This window comes from Dermacentor albipictus, chromosome 1, assembly GCF_038994185.2.
Source record: "Dermacentor albipictus isolate Rhodes 1998 colony chromosome 1, USDA_Dalb.pri_finalv2, whole genome shotgun sequence".
In the NCBI taxonomy this organism is placed as follows: Eukaryota; Metazoa; Arthropoda; class Arachnida; order Ixodida; family Ixodidae; genus Dermacentor; species Dermacentor albipictus.
Genome location: NC_091821.1, coordinates 190,243,041 through 190,260,438, shown reverse-complemented (window position 1 = coordinate 190,260,438; position 17,398 = coordinate 190,243,041). Strand labels below are relative to the sequence as shown.

The following is a 17,398-nucleotide window of genomic DNA, read 5'->3' as shown; positions in this document are numbered from 1 at the left end:
GCGCATGCCTACATGGCGGCCCAGCACCACCTTAACCCACTCCCTGAAGTTACGTTTTCTGCCGTTATCGGGAAGTGAGCATTGGCCGGCATAGGCAGTTTCGTGGTCCTCGCTCGCTGTGTGCTTCCGTTCCACAATGTTTCACGACTCGCACTCTTCATGCATCATGCTATGGTGCGCGAATACTTCAAGAACAAGTTCTTTTAATTTATTTGGGCCCCTTTGAGTTCGAATTATCAAGATTCGACAGCACTAACTACTTTAGATATTAAGGTGGACTTTCATTTCAGTGCTGCAAGAGATCTTGGCTGCAGAGTGGAATGGTTTTCCTAACCCAAATATTGTCATAGGAAACCTATACAAGGACCCTTCTTCATGCCACAAATGTTACCCAGCCTTCTTCAGGTCATACTCATACACAAATAACTGTGTTCCTTCGTGTGCACTATGATATCGCTGCAAACAGTACAGAACAGCCCAATATGTTTTTTAAGTAGACAATGCTGCAATTCTAATTTCAGCACACTCTGTCTAAGACGACAAAATGTACTGTCGCATCCTACACCATCGATCCTATTTGAGCATCAAGGCTACAACACACTACAGGCAATACCATTTGAGGTGGGTGCCAAAGCACTTTCATTTACATTCCGCAATTCCATCCACTATTGCGCGAGGGCGTTGTCATGATCCCTTTTTCTTGCAAGTCGCTTTCCGTCAAATGAGTAACAGGGCTGCTACAGCATCTTAATGCATCGAGCAGCATTTATTTTCTGGTAACCTAACATTTAAATTATCTCCTGAACTTCACTGAACTCTATTTTCAAGCATTCTTCTATTTTGTTTATTATTACTCGCTTTCTTTGACGAGTGCCTCAACAATCTCAATGTTGGCTTCAATTGTGGCTTTTCAGGGATGACCACTCCTAGACTGATCTTCGATGCTCGTCTGGTCATCTTTAAAATGCCTGACCCATACTCGAACACTGCTCGAGCTCATTCATGCATCACCGTACACGAGCTGAAGTTTCTTATGAATTTCCATAGCTGAAATTTGCTCTTTCACCAGAAAATATATTACCACACGTTGATGAAATGAGACAATGTGCGCTGCCAATTTGTTTTATGTCCTTGTGGCGAGATCTTGCAACTTGTTATTGCCAAATGACAATCCATTGTTGCATTGAAGATAGTGCCGCAGACCATCAAACACCCATTCTTGTGTGTTTTTAGACTTGCATACATTCAATAGTTGCATCATTCAGTACAGCTCTCATATATATAGTACAGCCCTCATGGCAGTTGTTTGAAAGCATATCAAATTTTATATTTTGCCAAATTTTGCCCAGCTTCGAGAGAAGTCACTGAAATCTTCCATTCTGATAGAACATTTTTGTCAACTACATTTAAACAATGATAGTAACTCGCATATTTACGAAAAACAGAATTAGCACAAATCAGTCGCTGAACATACGACTGAAAGAAAATATTGTGCTGTACCACCGAGACAACTTCATGGAAAACAAAGGCCTCAGCATTAGGCAAGTTAAATTTTAATGCATCAAATACCATATTCATTCAAATCTAGGCCGACAGTTCTTTGTCAAATAATCGTATACCAAACTCTAGGGTCGGTTTAGATTTGAGGATTTAAAAAAAACGCACCCATTTGTATTGTACATGAGTGATGTCGCTATTTGGACCTGTGTCGTATCGACGTGCTATGGGCTACGCTATGGTACTAAATAAGCGATGCCGCGTTCAAACGAAAAGTTGTGCTAGCCATGGAGGCATCGTCAAACGTTCAAGACGGGTAGGACTTCAGCATTGATGAGAACATCCGTCATTGGAGGGGGCAACGGGAGACGCTTTTTGCGTGTAATGCAACAAGGAGATGATAGCGATAAAGAAGATAAGCGCGCAATAACAGAGAGGAGCTGTTCACCAAGATCGCGCCATGTTTCGATGTGTGCGAGCAATGCCACATTATCTGCGCATGGATGGGCGTGCGTCCGCAAGCATGCGCGTGGTCTGGGATATAGCGACGAGGCTAGCAGCGATGATAACGTAGAGTGAGCTCGGCATGTTCATATTAAATATATGCTGTTTTCATTTTGTCAATGCTGTCCTCACTTTTTTGTTCGGCCTACATTCGAGGTAAGTTTTAAATTTTTTCTGGCTTCGAACATCTGGGGGTCGGCTCAGAATCGGGGCCGGCCTAGATTCGAGTAGATATGGTAAACTGCAAAATCTACTTTCACGCAGCCACCAACATGTAGAATTTCTTTTACACAAACTTGTAGCGGTATCATCTACAGTCAAATCTCAGAACAATGAAGTCTACTTCAACGAAATTTTCGCCACAATGAAGATTTTTTCATTCCCCATCAATGTCTCATAGAACATAATGCATACAAATTCCCTCCAAAATGAACTACTTTGCAGACACATTTTCATGTCAACAAAGTTTTTATGGAGCAGACGTGACCAAAATTATTTAAACTGTAGCTTAGCGAAATCCCTAAAACATTTTTCATGCCTTGACAAAGCGTCGACCTTGATAGCATTAAAGAAACCACACAATCTGGAGCTGCTCAGGCCATGACGCAACGTAAACAAAACAGAAAGCTGCCATGCCGCGTTGGTAATAGCAATGCAACGTGCTCTTATGAAAGAGCATCCGAGCTCCGAGGAAATGTTTGGGTCATAATGGTTAGGAAAATGGTGCATGTACAAATAACATACATGCAATAATCTTATTTTTACATTATTTCTAATTATTTATTTTCTCCAAAGTTTCATGAAAATGGCTCCGGTGTACAACACCAATTATTATATGAAGTAGCGGTTGCGAGGTCAAATCAAGGTAGGGTGTGACGAGGCATTCAGGCAATGCACGCTTGACAACAAATGATTGAACACCATTTGGTCATTGTCTCTCGAAGCAGTTGGATCGTCAGCTGAAGCACATCACAGCTCGCAAAGAAATGCAAGTTTTTATCGCTCGAAGGCTCGAGTTATCGCACAGGCTGAAGCTGGAAAGAAAAGAATCAGTCATCACGCAAGAATTTGGAATTCCAGCGAGCTCTCTTTCGACAATATTGAAGAGCAAAGATGCCATAGCCAAAGTGCTAGGTTCAGGGACATCAGTGAAGCACAAGAAAGTGACTCAGCTGGCACACGAGGCCTTGGACAAGGCAGTTTACACCTGGTTTGTGGAGATGCAGGTGAAGAAAATCGCCCTTAGCGGCAATATTCTGCGGCAAAAAGCGCTGGATTATGCCTGCATGCTAGGAATTGATGACATTAAGGCCAGCATAGGTTGGCTGAACATATGCAAGTCACGCCACAGCATCATTGGCAAAGTTTTGTGCAGTGAAGCTGCTTCGGCGGATAGTGACGGCGCCACTTCGTCAGCCAGCCTCACAGGCATCCTGAAAGACTACACACCATCGGATATTTATAATGATAATGAGACCGGGCTCTTCTATGAGATGCTGCTCACCCTTGATTTTAAGAAGCTGCACTGCCACGGAACCAAGCACAGCAAGAAGAGAATAACCGTGCTCCTGTGCACCAATATGGATGGTTCTGATAAGCGGCCACTTTTGGTCATCAGAAAAAGTGCCAAACCACGCTGCTTCAAAGGAAATCTGAGCCTTTCCGAGAAGTATGTGGCTAACACTCAGGTGTGGATGACCTGGGCTATTTTAGCGTGGGCGGAAGCCTTCGACCGGAACATGGGCAGGTAAAGCTGAAAGGTTTGTCTACATTTAGACAATGTTCCACCCACATTATAGAGGATGCCAAGCTGGAAAACATGCAGTTAAGGTTTTTCCCCACCGAACTGCACCTCTATCATTCAGCCTCTCGACCAAGGGGTCATCCAGAACATCAAGCGGGCCTACTGCGAGTGCCTTATTCAAAGGCTGCTTCTGAACACGCAGTTGGGCCGCAAAACAAAAGTGGACCTCTTTATTCTGCCATGCTGGGTTCACTGCGCAGACTGCCGAGACTTCGGACTCTGAGAACGAAGGTAGTGATGGAGACGGGTCGCTGTCTGATGAAGTTGCAGCCGCGTGGGCAGCCCTGCAGGAAAGTGGAGATGTGCCCGCCGATGTACATCCCAATGAATACATCCAAGCCAACTCGTGCGTGGTGGTGCACGAAGAATTGACAGACCAAGAATTCCTGAAGAGTGTCTGGGAAGACTGTTTCGGCAGATGAAGATGAAACAGCCGTGCAATGTGAGCCCGGACCACCGACTACATCGCAGGTCATAAAAATTATGGAGTTTTACGTGCCAAAACCACTTTCTGATTATGAGGCACGCCGTAGTGGAGGACTCCGGAAATTTCGACCACCTGGGGTTTTTTAACGTGCACCTAAATTCAAGTACACGAGTGTTTTGGCATTTTTCCCCCATCGAAATGTGGTTGCCGTGGCCAGGATTCGATCCCGCGACCTCGTGCTCAGTAGTCCAACACCATAGCCACTAAGCAACCCCGGCAAGTTCATTGCAGGTCATGGACGCATTCGATACAATCAGCCATTGTATCAGGTCCTAAGGCGATGATGAGGCAATGGCTCGGCTGGCGGCATGCGAGAGTCGAGTTGTGCTATCGCTTGGCAAGAAGTGCAAATAAGCTAAGCTGACCAATTTTTTAAAATTAAAGCTTGCTTTTTGCGTCGGCGAGTCATGTGTCGCCTACATATTTGATAATATCATGACAACGAATTTCCGCGTCAACAAAATTTTTTGCACACCCCATTAATTTCGTTGTAGCGGGATTCAAGTGTAGCGTGATATGACCCATATAGTCTAAGCGGCATGACTTCAATGTTCCTTAAATATATGGTAATATGCAGGCTTAAATGACAAAATATTAAACGGAGCACTACAAGAATGGAAAATAACTGGAAAGCAGGAAGCCACTATATGTACTTTACATTAAAACTAACACAGATAAATTTCCACATTTTCTCCAAGCTAAATTCTAACATGTAACTAACAGAATACATGGTCATATCTACACTTCAAAATTCAAATGGCCTTTCTAATGTGTACATTTATTTAAGTGCTGTAAAAGAAATAGCATAATTTAAACAATCAAAACACACACCTCCAAAACCTTTGGTATTAAGTTCCTCTCCCTTGATTACAGTGGGCTTGAGGCCTAGAGCACTTCCAACAATTTCCACCTCCTGGAAATAAGAAAACAAAAGGGAAACGATGCAAAAATAAAGTCACTCAGAAGACTTGACAGCAACCCAGCCCAAGGTTCCCAATGCTCTTATCTATCATAGTGGACAATGCAATTAAAATAGGTCTCAATCTTGGTAAAGGCAAGTCCCCTTACTGAAATGCTGGTAGCGCACTGAGCTTTATTGACTTCTGTTCAAACAAATACATTCCAGTTCTATATGTCTTATGTGACAAGCGTGACTGAAAAAATTGAATTAAAAGTAAAGGGTCAACAAGTTAAGGGCTGTAAAACAAAGTAGCACATTAAATTTAAATCTTCAAGGCACCCATAGTTTAAAGGGCCCATCATCAGATTTGGGCATTGCAAACAGACTAGAACACTGCATGAATAATGCAGTGGCAATCTTGTCACGAAATATGTATGCAAAACAGCTAAACAGCTCTGCAAAAACAGCTAAAAGTTCGAACGAAAGCCCACATGCCCCTTTTAAAGGAGCCAATCTTTATACCAGAAGAGACAACTTCAGAGGTTGCCATCTCTGCTTCACGTGTGTACTGCCTGTAATACACAAACAGCGAGCAGCAATATGAACAACCCCCCGTGTAACAGTGAACACAAAACCATCTCCAGAAATGCAGTATAAATCAAAAGAAGGGGAATGAAAAAAAAGGGGGGGAAGGCTGGGATTGTGACACTACCATTGCATGTGTCCTGGGCCTTAATATTAAAGAAGGCAAAAAAGGAATGTCACATGTGGGCAGGTCAAGGTAACGTGAAGCAGCCTCTGGTGCAGGAAGCATAGCTTGAAGCCTTTTATTTGCTTCTATCTTCGTTGTTGCTAAACCCTTCTTAAAAAATCTTGTCTTAGAATGCTCGCTGGACAGTGGTTTACAGCTTCCAGGGACCACCACAACCAACATTTTAAATGGAGCTTGGTGAGGAGCCCTTTAACTTTTCACATCCTAAGTTCTTCCATAAAAACATTTTCAAAATTTGCCAATTAATGAAAGGAAAATGAGACATCCACCCATTCGTAGCAACTGCTACAAAAGAAACCCATACAGGTTCCTCGAACGAAAAGCTTTGCAGTTGAAGAAAAATTCATCCTGGTCCGGGACTAGAACCTGGGACCACCACCTTTCTGGGGCAGCCGCTCTACCATCTGAGCAAACCAGCCAGCTAGCAGATGGCAGGGCGAAAGCCCTGCCATCTTATTCTTATAGTCACCCGACATACTCAATCAAAAATGAACTCTTCTTAAGACATGTGTAAGGCTTGAACATAATTATCTGAGCAAATGATAACAAAAGTAATCGAAAGCATACAAAAATATGTTCACGTGCCAAAACTCAAATGCATGGCAAGGACTGAGTTGACAAGCGCAGCTCATTTCCAGCAAGCTAAGCAAAAGCAGCTGGAGCCTGGATGAGTACGGCTTGTCCTTGAGACATAAGTACAAAAAGCCAGAACAAGTACAGCTCAGGCTAGTAGTCGAGTTCGGCACAAATTAAATAATGTGCCGCAAGCATGGATGTCAAGCATGTCAGAGGCTCGTCTGGACTGACAGGGCAACGACCTAACTAGAGAACATGCTAACAGTGACATCAGAGTGACACTGAAAACAGCCAGCATAAACAGAAACCTAACAAAGCTGAAATAGACTGTCACAAGGACTTGCCATTTCAGAACAAGATGCTCATACTAGCAGCAGTAATTGCATATAATTCTATTCATGGAGAGGTGCTGATCGATGCATACCCTAAAGTAAATAGGCCAAAGTCATCCACAAAGCTACTTAATTCATGCAGATGAATTAAACTTCATGTTTTGAATGCTTTATACCTCTTTATGAAAAGCCTGGACAAGCAAACAATTCCGCAAACACATGCACGAGATAAAAAAAGAGTCAATGACTGCATTGAAATCCACAGACTTGGTGACCCAATAACCATGATCCACATGGCTATGTGCACAAAGGCCCAGACCTAGGCGCAGCACAAAAATTGCAACGTATGTCGTGCTCTTGCTGAAGTGCTTGAGGTGGTTCTGTATGAGGAACACACGATGCCTACAACCACAGGCCCATATTAACTTATTCCACATTTGCCACTGTCGTCCTCTCAGCTATCTTAATGGATGCATACAGCAGCCCTTTCATGCAGCCCTTGTGAGCAGTTTCATTTTGCAAAAAGAAACAAGCTGACCTTTGCGGGACCCCTCGGAAAGGCATCGGTTCTGAGTTTGAATTCCTGGCCAGGGCAAATTTTTCCTCAACTACGAAGCTTTCTTTCCAAGAAACTTGCATGGGTTTTCTTTGTAGCTTCATGCCACATTTGGGTGGGTGACAATTTTTCCTTTCAAGCTGACCTTTGTGACTACAGCTAAATATATTAGCTTGTCCATCCATGCAACAGCCAAACACTTACAAAAAATTTTATAGGAATAAAATGTGCCGTAGTTACACAAGTTAATTAAGTATCACTTCGCTGTCTCTACAAAAATGTGGATCATCACTAGGATTGCCACCTGGCCAGTTTTTCCCACACGGTGCCAGCTGTCAGTTCAACCATCCCACCGCCATGCCATTTGTCAGTTTTTCTGGATCTTGCTAAATCGGCATATAATGTGCATCACAAGAACTCTGTCGGACAATCGTACATAAAGAAACTGAATTGAAGCAAGTATATGCATTCCTAGTACCTGAAACCATTCACTGTTGTGAAACTGTAGAGCCATCCAAAGATGCAAGACCAAGCTGTCTATAGTTTGCCTTTTGAGCTTTCCCAAGTCCAAGCACACTTTCTGGTTCTCTCCAATGTGCCTTGTTTGCAGCCACTCACTAGCTGGTAGCACTTGTCAGATGGCATGACCAGTTTCAGCCACATGAGCGAAATCAATGCAGCGTTCATTCTCCTGCCTCCACACATGTGGGTTACAGAAACCATGCTCAGTTGGTTGTTTCCTTTATCCACTAGCCTCTCTTAAAAAATTTGACGTGCACCAAATTTCATATGAAGTATGCACAAATTCCAATCATGCAAAGTTCATGCATATTGCAACTGTTTTGTACTAGTTTTGCAGTTTTGCACACAGTACTTATAGCAAAAGCTTACCACAATGGTCATACCTTGATAAATGCCACTGTGTTCATGTCATGGCAAGGAGTGTCAACAATCTTCGCTGTCAACTGAATGCCTTCTGCAGCTGCAGTGAGACAGCGCAATTCAGGTTCACCCAAGTGGCGACCTCCGCCTGCTCCATCCACAAGCAGGAACTCCACTGTAACACTGTGAGACCCTGGAGTACCACTGGACTTTCGGGTGTACACTGGAAATGCTCTGGCAACAGCACAAGCACTAGCAAACACATCTTGCCACTCGCATACTACCTGCAAGTAAAATATTGAGACGAAAATTTTCAGAGCAGTGAAATTAGCAAACATTAAGGACATTCAATAAGGCTGCCCTCCATACTAGTCTATCTTTTATGCTCCCCTCCACTCCCACCCTTCCCCCATCTCCCTTGTGCAGAATAGCAAACTGGGTACTCCCATTGGGCAAACCTCCCCATTTCTTCATTTTCCTCTCTCTCTGGACAAGTCACCTAACAGAGCATCTGGCCGCTCTCTGAGAATTTAGGTAGTTACTAAACAGTGCTTATATGTATTCTTTGACGTTAAGTTCATCGTTAAAAAAAATCATGAGGTTTCACATGCCAAAACAACTTTCTGATTATGAGGCACACTATAGTGGAGGGCTCCAGAAATTTTGACCACCTGAGGTTCTTTAACGTGCACCTAAATCTAAGTACACGGGTGTTTTCACATTTCGCCTCCACCGAAATGCGGCCGCCGTGATCGGGATTCAATCCCGCGACCTCGTGCTCAGCAGCCCACACCATAGCCACTGAGAAACCATGGCGGGTAAAGTTCATTGTGCACACGGACTGCGTGAGGTATTCAAGGACATAGCCTTGGATCAGAATTGAGGCTTTATATCATCTTGGGATTTCTGCTAAGCAGACACAACTTCACTAGTCCTTCGCTTCAAATTTTTCAAGCACCACATGTGCCCCCAGATGAGCAATTAAAACATTAATTAGCACTTTTGTGCTAATAGGCAAAATTACTGGTGAAAATTTTTTTTAATCGTTAATGTCTACCCTGCTCCATGTGCAAGAACAGCAGGGGCCTAGATATGACAGTTTCTTTTTAATCCCTTAAGCTTTTGGACAAGCGCAGCTCATTAATGCAATATTGGCAAGCTTTCCTTAGGATGAGCTCAGTTCATGCTTTGCTCAGCTCATCCATGCCAATATTCCTGTTTTCAAAGTGATCTGGATGAACACAGCACATCCATTAGGTTCATTATTACAGAGATGGCAGCCTTATGTCAATGCTCAAAGATTGTGTTTTTGAAATCGTGCTCTCTGGGCACCTTTCGGCAGAATGTTTTGAAAGGAAACTAGGATCTGGTGCAAGCCCTGTGGCAAAGCTCTGTGCACCATTCTGCGATTTATGAAATTCCATACAATTTGTGACCTTCCTTAGCACTCAGCAGTGGAAAAATGGGTAAAAAACTTTGGTGCAAATTTCACTTTGCAGAACAGATTTAGAAGCAATGTAAATTTTTTTTTTTTTCATTTAGGACCATACCGTTTGTGGCAATGACAAATATAATATTTGTGTTAATAAGATAATATTAATGTGTTTCAGCGAACACTCAAACATTTTTAAATGTTGCCTGTGGCAGATATCACAATTCTAATTCATGAGCTGGTCTACTCGAAGCCGCGGACAATACTTACAGAAAAAATATAGATGCAGAATCGATTAATTAATAAACATTCACTAATTAGGTTTTTAACTAATTACATTATGGCCCATATTGAAATTTACAAATTATAGCTGTGGAATTCGCACGGCGGATCCACTTGAATTTTCAAGATGACACCACATGACACTTGTGTGCTTCAGTGCATGAAATGACGTCTCTGTACCTCGAGACTGAATAAGTAAATACACCAACTTTGCCAGCATTCCCTACTTCTGGCAAACAACCTGCAGAAAACCATGCCATCACACATACTAATTTAAAGTGATGTAACAAAACAGACCTGTGTATAAATATTTTGTAAACTTCATACAACTATACAACCTTATTGCTGCATATGTATGTCATTGTTGTTTATGTATACCACTCCTTTATGTAATGCCTTTGGGCGTGGAAGGTATTTTAATAAATATATAAATACATAAATAAATAAATACTCTTCAGCATACAACAAAGCCTCACAATATGTCAGTTTTGCAGTTCAAACAAGTCAAGAACAACAGCACATCTTAAGTTTGATTTCTGGTAATGTCCATGGCTTTTATTCCTATTCTGTCACATAGATTTTAGGTTGATACATTCAGAAGCTCGCTATACAGCAATTGAGTTTCAGGAGAGTTTGCCATTGAACTACTTGGTTAAACGGTATTAAGAAGGAAAACAGAGGAATAAACGGGACAAGAAAGACTTTTTCATGTACGTTTCTTGCACTATTTTCTCTCTTACAGCAATTGAATGTTGCTCTGCCATTTAGTTACACATCAAAGGTATTTTCACTTTAATTTTTTTTTTCTGTACAGATTTCAATTTACACTGATGATACCACCATGACAGTAATTATATTAGGTTCTGGGGCTCTACGTGCGAAAGCCACGGTCTGATTGTGAGGCACACCATGGTGGGAAGCTCCGGATTAATTTTGACTACCTAGGGCTCTTTAAGGTGCACCCAATGCATGATAATTGAGCGTTCTTGCATACCGCCTCCATCAGAATACAGCCACTGCAGTCGGGGTCAAATCCACAACTTCAGACTCTGCAGTGCAATGCCATAGCCACACAGCTACCATGACGGGTCGCCATGACAGTAAGTACACTCAATGGTCTACCATGGTTAGTTTCTTAATGCGCTGTAATTCCATGCAAAGTGCTACACGAGTACATTGAGTGCTTAGAAAATAATCGCACTCTGAAGAATATGCAGTTGCACATGGCTGTGCAAGCTGTTGAGCTCCCACTTCAGAATCTGTTGCAGTGATATCAATCAAAACTTACCACAACATACTCGTCCACTCCTGCTGTAAGGCTCTTCACCAGTTTGGTAAGCGAGTGAGCATGTGACGGCGTATTGTGACGTGAGCACTTGGTTGGCAAAGCTGCCACAATGGCTAAGTTCAAGTATAAGAAGCAGTTGTCGGTGGGTGAAGGGTGCAATGAGCCCACAGCTGCTTTGAACATCTAAAACAGGTGGGAAACAAGCAATTACTATATTTAGATGAGCGTCCTGCATAACTGCCGTCACAATGTAAGCAAAAATATGAAAACGAACTACAAGAGAATATTGGCCATCCAGTGGGTAAAGCACCTGCTAAGATTTAACCTCTTTCTGTGCTTTTGGGCAAGCCTAGCCGACAGCACAATTTTGGAATTAAAAACTGATTCGCCTAACAATGGCCAGTGCCATTTTGAGCAATATGTAGAGTATGGCCCATGAGCTCAGTATATTTACTTAATTTCCTGTGCAGACATCGTGTGGCAGAGAAATAAGTACTCGGATATAACTGGTAAGCTGCTTCACACTATCCCTACATATTACTGCTTACACAAACATTTCTGGATGTGGGCAAGATAAGGTAAAACCAAAACAAAGTTGGACCAGCAATTGCTAACATAATGAAACAGGTAGGTTAAACATAGTGCAACACTGCTATGAAGAAGCATGCACAGGATGTGCATTAGCTGCTTTCTCTAAATTATTGCTAAGCAGTCACACTAAATAGGATTTGTCTGACATTTCTCAGAACTATTACTCTTGTAGCTCATGACTCCATCCACTTCATTTTGTCCAATGATAAGGGAATCAGCACTGAAATTTTCAGAACTATGATGATGAATGCAGCACTAAAATGCACAGTCGTGTGAGCAGAAAGAGCAGACTTTGGAATTGCACACTGCATTTTCATCACACCATTCATGTTCAGGCATGTGTGTCCTAGCTATGGCAGATGAAGGGCTTAACATCATCTGCAGGATTAGGAGCTGATGTTTGTTGTTAAGGCATGTTCAAAGCTATATTTAAGGTGTAGTCATGGACCAGGCAAAGGTGGATACACTGAGCTAAGGCATGCAATAGAACAGTCGCAAATCGATCAATTAGAATGTCTTCTCTCCAGGAAATGCACCGCTGTGTGCGGGATGTATTTCAATTTAAATAATTGCCCACCAGGTAATCATCACGACATCTATTGTCCAAAAGATATTGAAGTATAGCTGAGAACACACAGCTGTGAGAAAGGGTCACAAGAAGCAATATATCAATTTCGCTGCAAAGACACCTGATGACAATTACACAAATGTTAAATTCCATGGCAAAGCATGTAATTAATGAGAAGAAAGGGAATCGACTGGCCCACTTTTTTATTAATCATATCTTAAGAAGCCAACAAACAAAGACAACCAGGACAACATATGGGAAATTACTTGTACTTACTAACTGAATTAAAGAAATGATAAATTAAATGAAAGTGGATGAAAAAGCAACTGGCCGCAGGTGGGATATTAACCCACGTTTTTGCATTACGCGTGTGATGCTCTTACCAATTGAGTTACTGTGGCACCGTTTTCCCATCCACTTTCTGTGTTATTTATGTTTTACTACTAGAATTAACACTAGGATTGTTAGCCAGCCCCACCCCTCGCAAACCTTGGCAGCGCCGCAGTAGCTCAACTGGTAAGAGCATTGCACAGATAATGCAAAGACGTGGGTTCGTATCTCACCTACGGCCAGATGTTTTTTTCATCTACTTTTATTTACATTATCATTTCTTTAATTAATTGAGTAAGTACAAGTAATTTCCCCCATGTTGTTCTTGGTGTCTTTGTTTGTTGGCTTCTTATGATATGGCAAAGCATGTGGCGTATGACACCTGAAGCTGTTTACCATAATTTAGCATCGAAACTGCACATACTGCTTCATTGATGACATATATAAGAGCCACATTTTTGCTGAGATTAGAGGAAATGAACTCATTATGCAAGTCAAAGGTCAACAAGAACTCTCAAAGTAATAGGTTAAAGGTCAAAAGCAATGAAATTTTGGGCCATTCACTGAGCCTAGATTCAGACAGAGTAAATACAGAACAGCCTCCGTGCAACATTTTACATTTGAAGAAGAGTGGATGCATCATGAAAGGCTTACAAAAGTAGGCATTTGTGATACTAAAACTGGAAAAAAAATGCAACTATAATCGCTCGCCAGAAGTAATGCATGACTGATTGCGGGGCTCCTTGGCGTGACCTCAGATATAAGGCACCACCTGCAGCTGCCTGTGGGGTGCTGAAAAATCTTGGAGGCGATGTGCTGGGACTTATGTTATAGTTGCTAACCACCAGGTTACATGTGCTATCTGCTAAGGCACTATTAAAAGGCTGTTAATAAGAAATTTAGACCGTTACGAGCCTTACAGCTTTACCAAGGTTGCTTCAGTATTACATGCCACTCATTCATTCCCAATTTAGTTAAAGTGAAATTTCATTGCAATTGGTTTCAGGATGGCATGACAATTAGAATTTAAATAGGAACAAGTGTACAAACATACCTCTTCTCCAACACGGGGCTCAAGCTTGCACTTGACATCATCAAATGTGATTTTGGCAAGGTTTTTGGGTTGTCCAATAATAAGAACAGGGTGATGAAGAGGGTCACTTGGGGTAAGGTGCCCATTGAATTTTACAATGGTGCTGCACATACTGAAAATACAAGGCAGAGAAGAGCTTGAGCATTCAGAAAACTATCTCAAACCAAGTGACTTCACTTTTTTTTAGCCAACTAGTATGAGACAGATGACCACATTCATGCAGTCACTAGCAATCACAACAGAATCATAATGTAGAAGTGACCTTTTAGCATTGTGGAAACCAGTGGGTCGACATGTAAACATTTAGTCACGGTTGGCACAAAAAAGTCGCACAAAGCCAGCATTAATTTTATATGTACAGTGAAGCCCATCATTAAAAGGAACCCACCAGTGCAAGGCACCCACTCAATGGCATGTACAGAAGCACTTGTCTTTGCAGTAAATGACACTGGTTTTTCTCTACATGCCTGTGCAGTGCATCGACACAACCACTATAACCCAAAGCTAAAACCACCCACTCCCCTGTGTGAATCTCTAAAAGCAGGTAAAATGTACATAGGGCCCTTTAGTTTCACAAGAAACCATAGATTTCCCAAAATTTGAACCCTATATCATACCATAACAATCAGATTAAGTCAAACTTTTTCCAAGATGACCACATTCATTTCATAAAAAGCAGACACACACTGCCAGGGCAGCATTAAGTCCTTGAAACTTCAATATCAAAATCCTAGTCAGGCATCTGCTCTAGCCAATGTTAGTGCAGACAAAATGGTATGCTTCTGCTGTCACAGTTTTGTGCATGCCCTATTGCAGGCATGAATAAAAGTGACCAGGCCAGGGCTGTTTAGTACAGAGCCACATGATGTCAGTGATAATTGCTTCACAATTTTTGCTATATATGGGTTGAAATGAACTACTACAATCAACTGAAATGTATCAAGCAGAAAATCAGCTTATGGCATGAAATTCAGCAGCTACCTTGGCCCAATCTAAGCATGATCTTTCAAACCAATTGTTACATCACACATTTCTTTAAATCCTTGTGCAAAATGTAGGTTTACTTCAGGGACGTTTAAAAGCATCTGGGCTTACATGTGACAGGGCTAGGGCTACCATAACAAAAAATGATCAGAGTCCTTCCTGACGAGATATCACACACTACTGCACATCAGAAAACACTGCTTCAATGCTCTCTGACATTCCAAACAAAATGACCTCTCCAACATAAAGAAAAAACTTGCTGCAACTTGAGGCACATATGTGTAAATGCACAGCCGGTATGGCATAGCAATGCTGCAAATTGTAATACACATGTACGCCAGTAAGAATTAATGAAGCATAAAAAAAAAACAGAACAAACGAACAGTTCGGACATTCGGAAGATACTTCCTTGGAGCAACCTCTAATAGCATGTTTGAGAAAAAAAGAGCTGGCACAGAAAGCTTGGGTTGTTCTCAGTCGCAAGCAGATCGAACTATAAACGAAAAGTAAAACCGAATACGGAGAAGGCTCTCTTTTTTTTCTTTTTTTTAGGTTATACACTGGAGTTCTCCATAACCATACAATATATAGGTCTAACCTTACTTCATAAATTTAGCAAAAATACAAAACCCGAAAATGGGAGGATCGTATAATTGCAGTGCATAAGCCATACATCGTTGGTGCAAGTCTACAGAAGTGGCGTGAATTTTTAAGCAACTGTGTTCGCGGTGATCGACGGGTTAACTTAAATGGCGATATTCGAACAGCATTCCATGCACATGAAGGAAACAATATTTCATATTACGCAAGGTTCTGGAGGCGGCATCCATTTCCTGACGCTCTTCTCGACTTGTGCTCCATATATCTGTCCGTCAAGCAGGCTAACTTAAGCAGCGAGGATGTCCAGCAAAAGGAGCTATCACTTTCACGAGACGGTACGTTCGAGAGCTTGATGGGTACGATGGGTACCTGACCACGCACTCAAAGGTTCTTTCTGTGTAACGAAATGCGATTACCATTACACATCGTCAATTTTGTACACATAAGTTACAAGTACATTTTAACTCGCGTTGAATCAGCTCAATTCCTTAATTTAAATATAACAATCTCACAAAAAAGCAAGATGCGGTACACAAACGACGACGAAAAAAAGGCACGCCCCTCAGTGTCTTCAGTTACTGCATGCAAACACCTTCACTCTCACAGTGCACTCACTTTTCTCACTTGAACACTACACTACTCCAGCGCTAACTTCGCATGACCCGAAATGTACGCCCGATACACCTTACACCACACGGTCCACACCATGCACCGCACCAAGCACCACTAAGGCGGACCAAAAGAACAGAAAAAAAGCTACAGGCATCACAGGCCCTGCAAAAACGAAAGCACCTGCATATTGTAACAATAAGCTTACGCTACTGAAACAAATTTTATTGCGTAAAGTCATAAACCAGGCCAAAAACATTTATGTAGCAAATATTATGTAGAAAAAGCAAGCTTTGGTTTAAAGAAAAATAAATAAAATGATGCATTGAATACTTGTTAAAGGCGCGAAGTCAAGTCACTGTCAAGACAAGCCTAGTTTATCAGCTTATTTTTGCCGCGAAACCATTGAAAGTTTGCGATGTGGATAAATTATATATAATTAGGTTGTCAGAATCATTGACGTTGTGTCCTTGATGAAATGAACTTTAATCAAGATCTTCAACGACTTAAAGTTGTAATTAAGGAGTGGGAGAAGACATTCATCATTGAAAAGGCCAGAAAACCTACTGCCGTTAGTATTTCCAGTTGCGTGCTGTATTAACTATTGAGTTTTACGGGAAGTGAGCATAAACGTTTGTTTTTCTTGTTTTCTTATTCCAGGCTGACATAAAGGACGCACCGGAAAAAATATCAGGTGCATCTTCTCTCTTATTAAACTCCGAAACAAACTGGAATTTTAACTGTCGTTCTTGCATAGCTGCGAGCGTCGACATCCCTGCCACATCATTGCTAAGAAGTGACACCAGCCTGAAGCAGTCGACATAGACGAAGCGATTGCGTTTCGTTTTCTGTTGATAGACGCCATGCTTTTGTTAAAAACTTGTTTGCAACCTCTCGAAACTTCGTTAGTGTGTGTATTCTTCGACATACTTTAAGGAGACTATTATGTCCTCTTTACGTGCGCTTGCACTTTTTAACAGTGCGCATGGACATATTTCAGAGGCCTATTCACAGTACTGGAAGCTCAAGAAAAGTCTCTCTGAACCGAGTTCATCGGTAAGTCATAGTTCATTCTGTACAGAGGTTAGTAATGCTTAGTTGGCTTGCTTTGGTTGCATTTCTAGGTAGCCTCAGATGATGGCGTATGGGACGTCTCACTGAACAGAAAATCTGCAGCGAACCAAAAAAAAGTACGACCAAGCTCTTCAAGTGTTTACACCAACAAAGTCCGTGAAAAGCTGCTGGCGTCGTTTCACCTTGAAGTAAGCCTCCCAGCATATGATCGTCTATGTCGGAAACCAGAGAATTTG

The 17,398-nt window shown here is 41.8% G+C and overlaps 2 protein-coding genes across 4 annotated transcripts in view; one reads left to right on the top strand and one right to left on the bottom strand.

Annotated features, from left to right (window-relative positions):
* The window catches only part of grsm (granny smith), a 47,006-nt gene extending 30,753 nt beyond the window's left edge, over positions 1-16,253 (bottom strand). Inside the window, exons 1-5 of one of the 2 annotated variants that reach the window (XM_065426758.1) lie at positions 16,095-16,253; positions 13,857-14,007; positions 11,314-11,496; positions 8,335-8,595; positions 5,124-5,205 (exon numbers count right to left, since the gene is read on the bottom strand). In XM_065426758.1, the coding sequence (XP_065282830.1) occupies positions 5,124-5,205; positions 8,335-8,595; positions 11,314-11,496; positions 13,857-14,006 (676 nt within the window). In that variant the 5' untranslated portion in view covers position 14,007; positions 16,095-16,253. Of the gene's footprint in view, positions 1-5,123; positions 5,206-8,334; positions 8,596-11,313; positions 11,497-13,856; positions 14,008-15,684; positions 16,056-16,094 lie in introns of those variants that run through there. The other variant, XM_065426757.2, reaches the window with a different exon arrangement.
* Positions 16,254-16,456: 203 nt separating this feature from the next.
* The window catches only part of RecQ4 (RecQ4 helicase), a 30,378-nt gene continuing 29,436 nt past the window's right edge, over positions 16,457-17,398 (top strand). For both annotated transcript variants that reach the window (XM_065426760.2, XM_065426759.1), the window contains exons 1-4: positions 16,457-16,659; positions 16,749-16,782; positions 17,089-17,144; positions 17,213-17,350. In XM_065426760.2, coding sequence (XP_065282832.1) covers positions 16,567-16,659; positions 16,749-16,782; positions 17,089-17,144; positions 17,213-17,350 — 321 coding nt within the window. In that variant the 5' untranslated portion in view covers positions 16,457-16,566. The remainder of the gene's footprint in view (positions 16,660-16,748; positions 16,783-17,088; positions 17,145-17,212; positions 17,351-17,398) is intronic.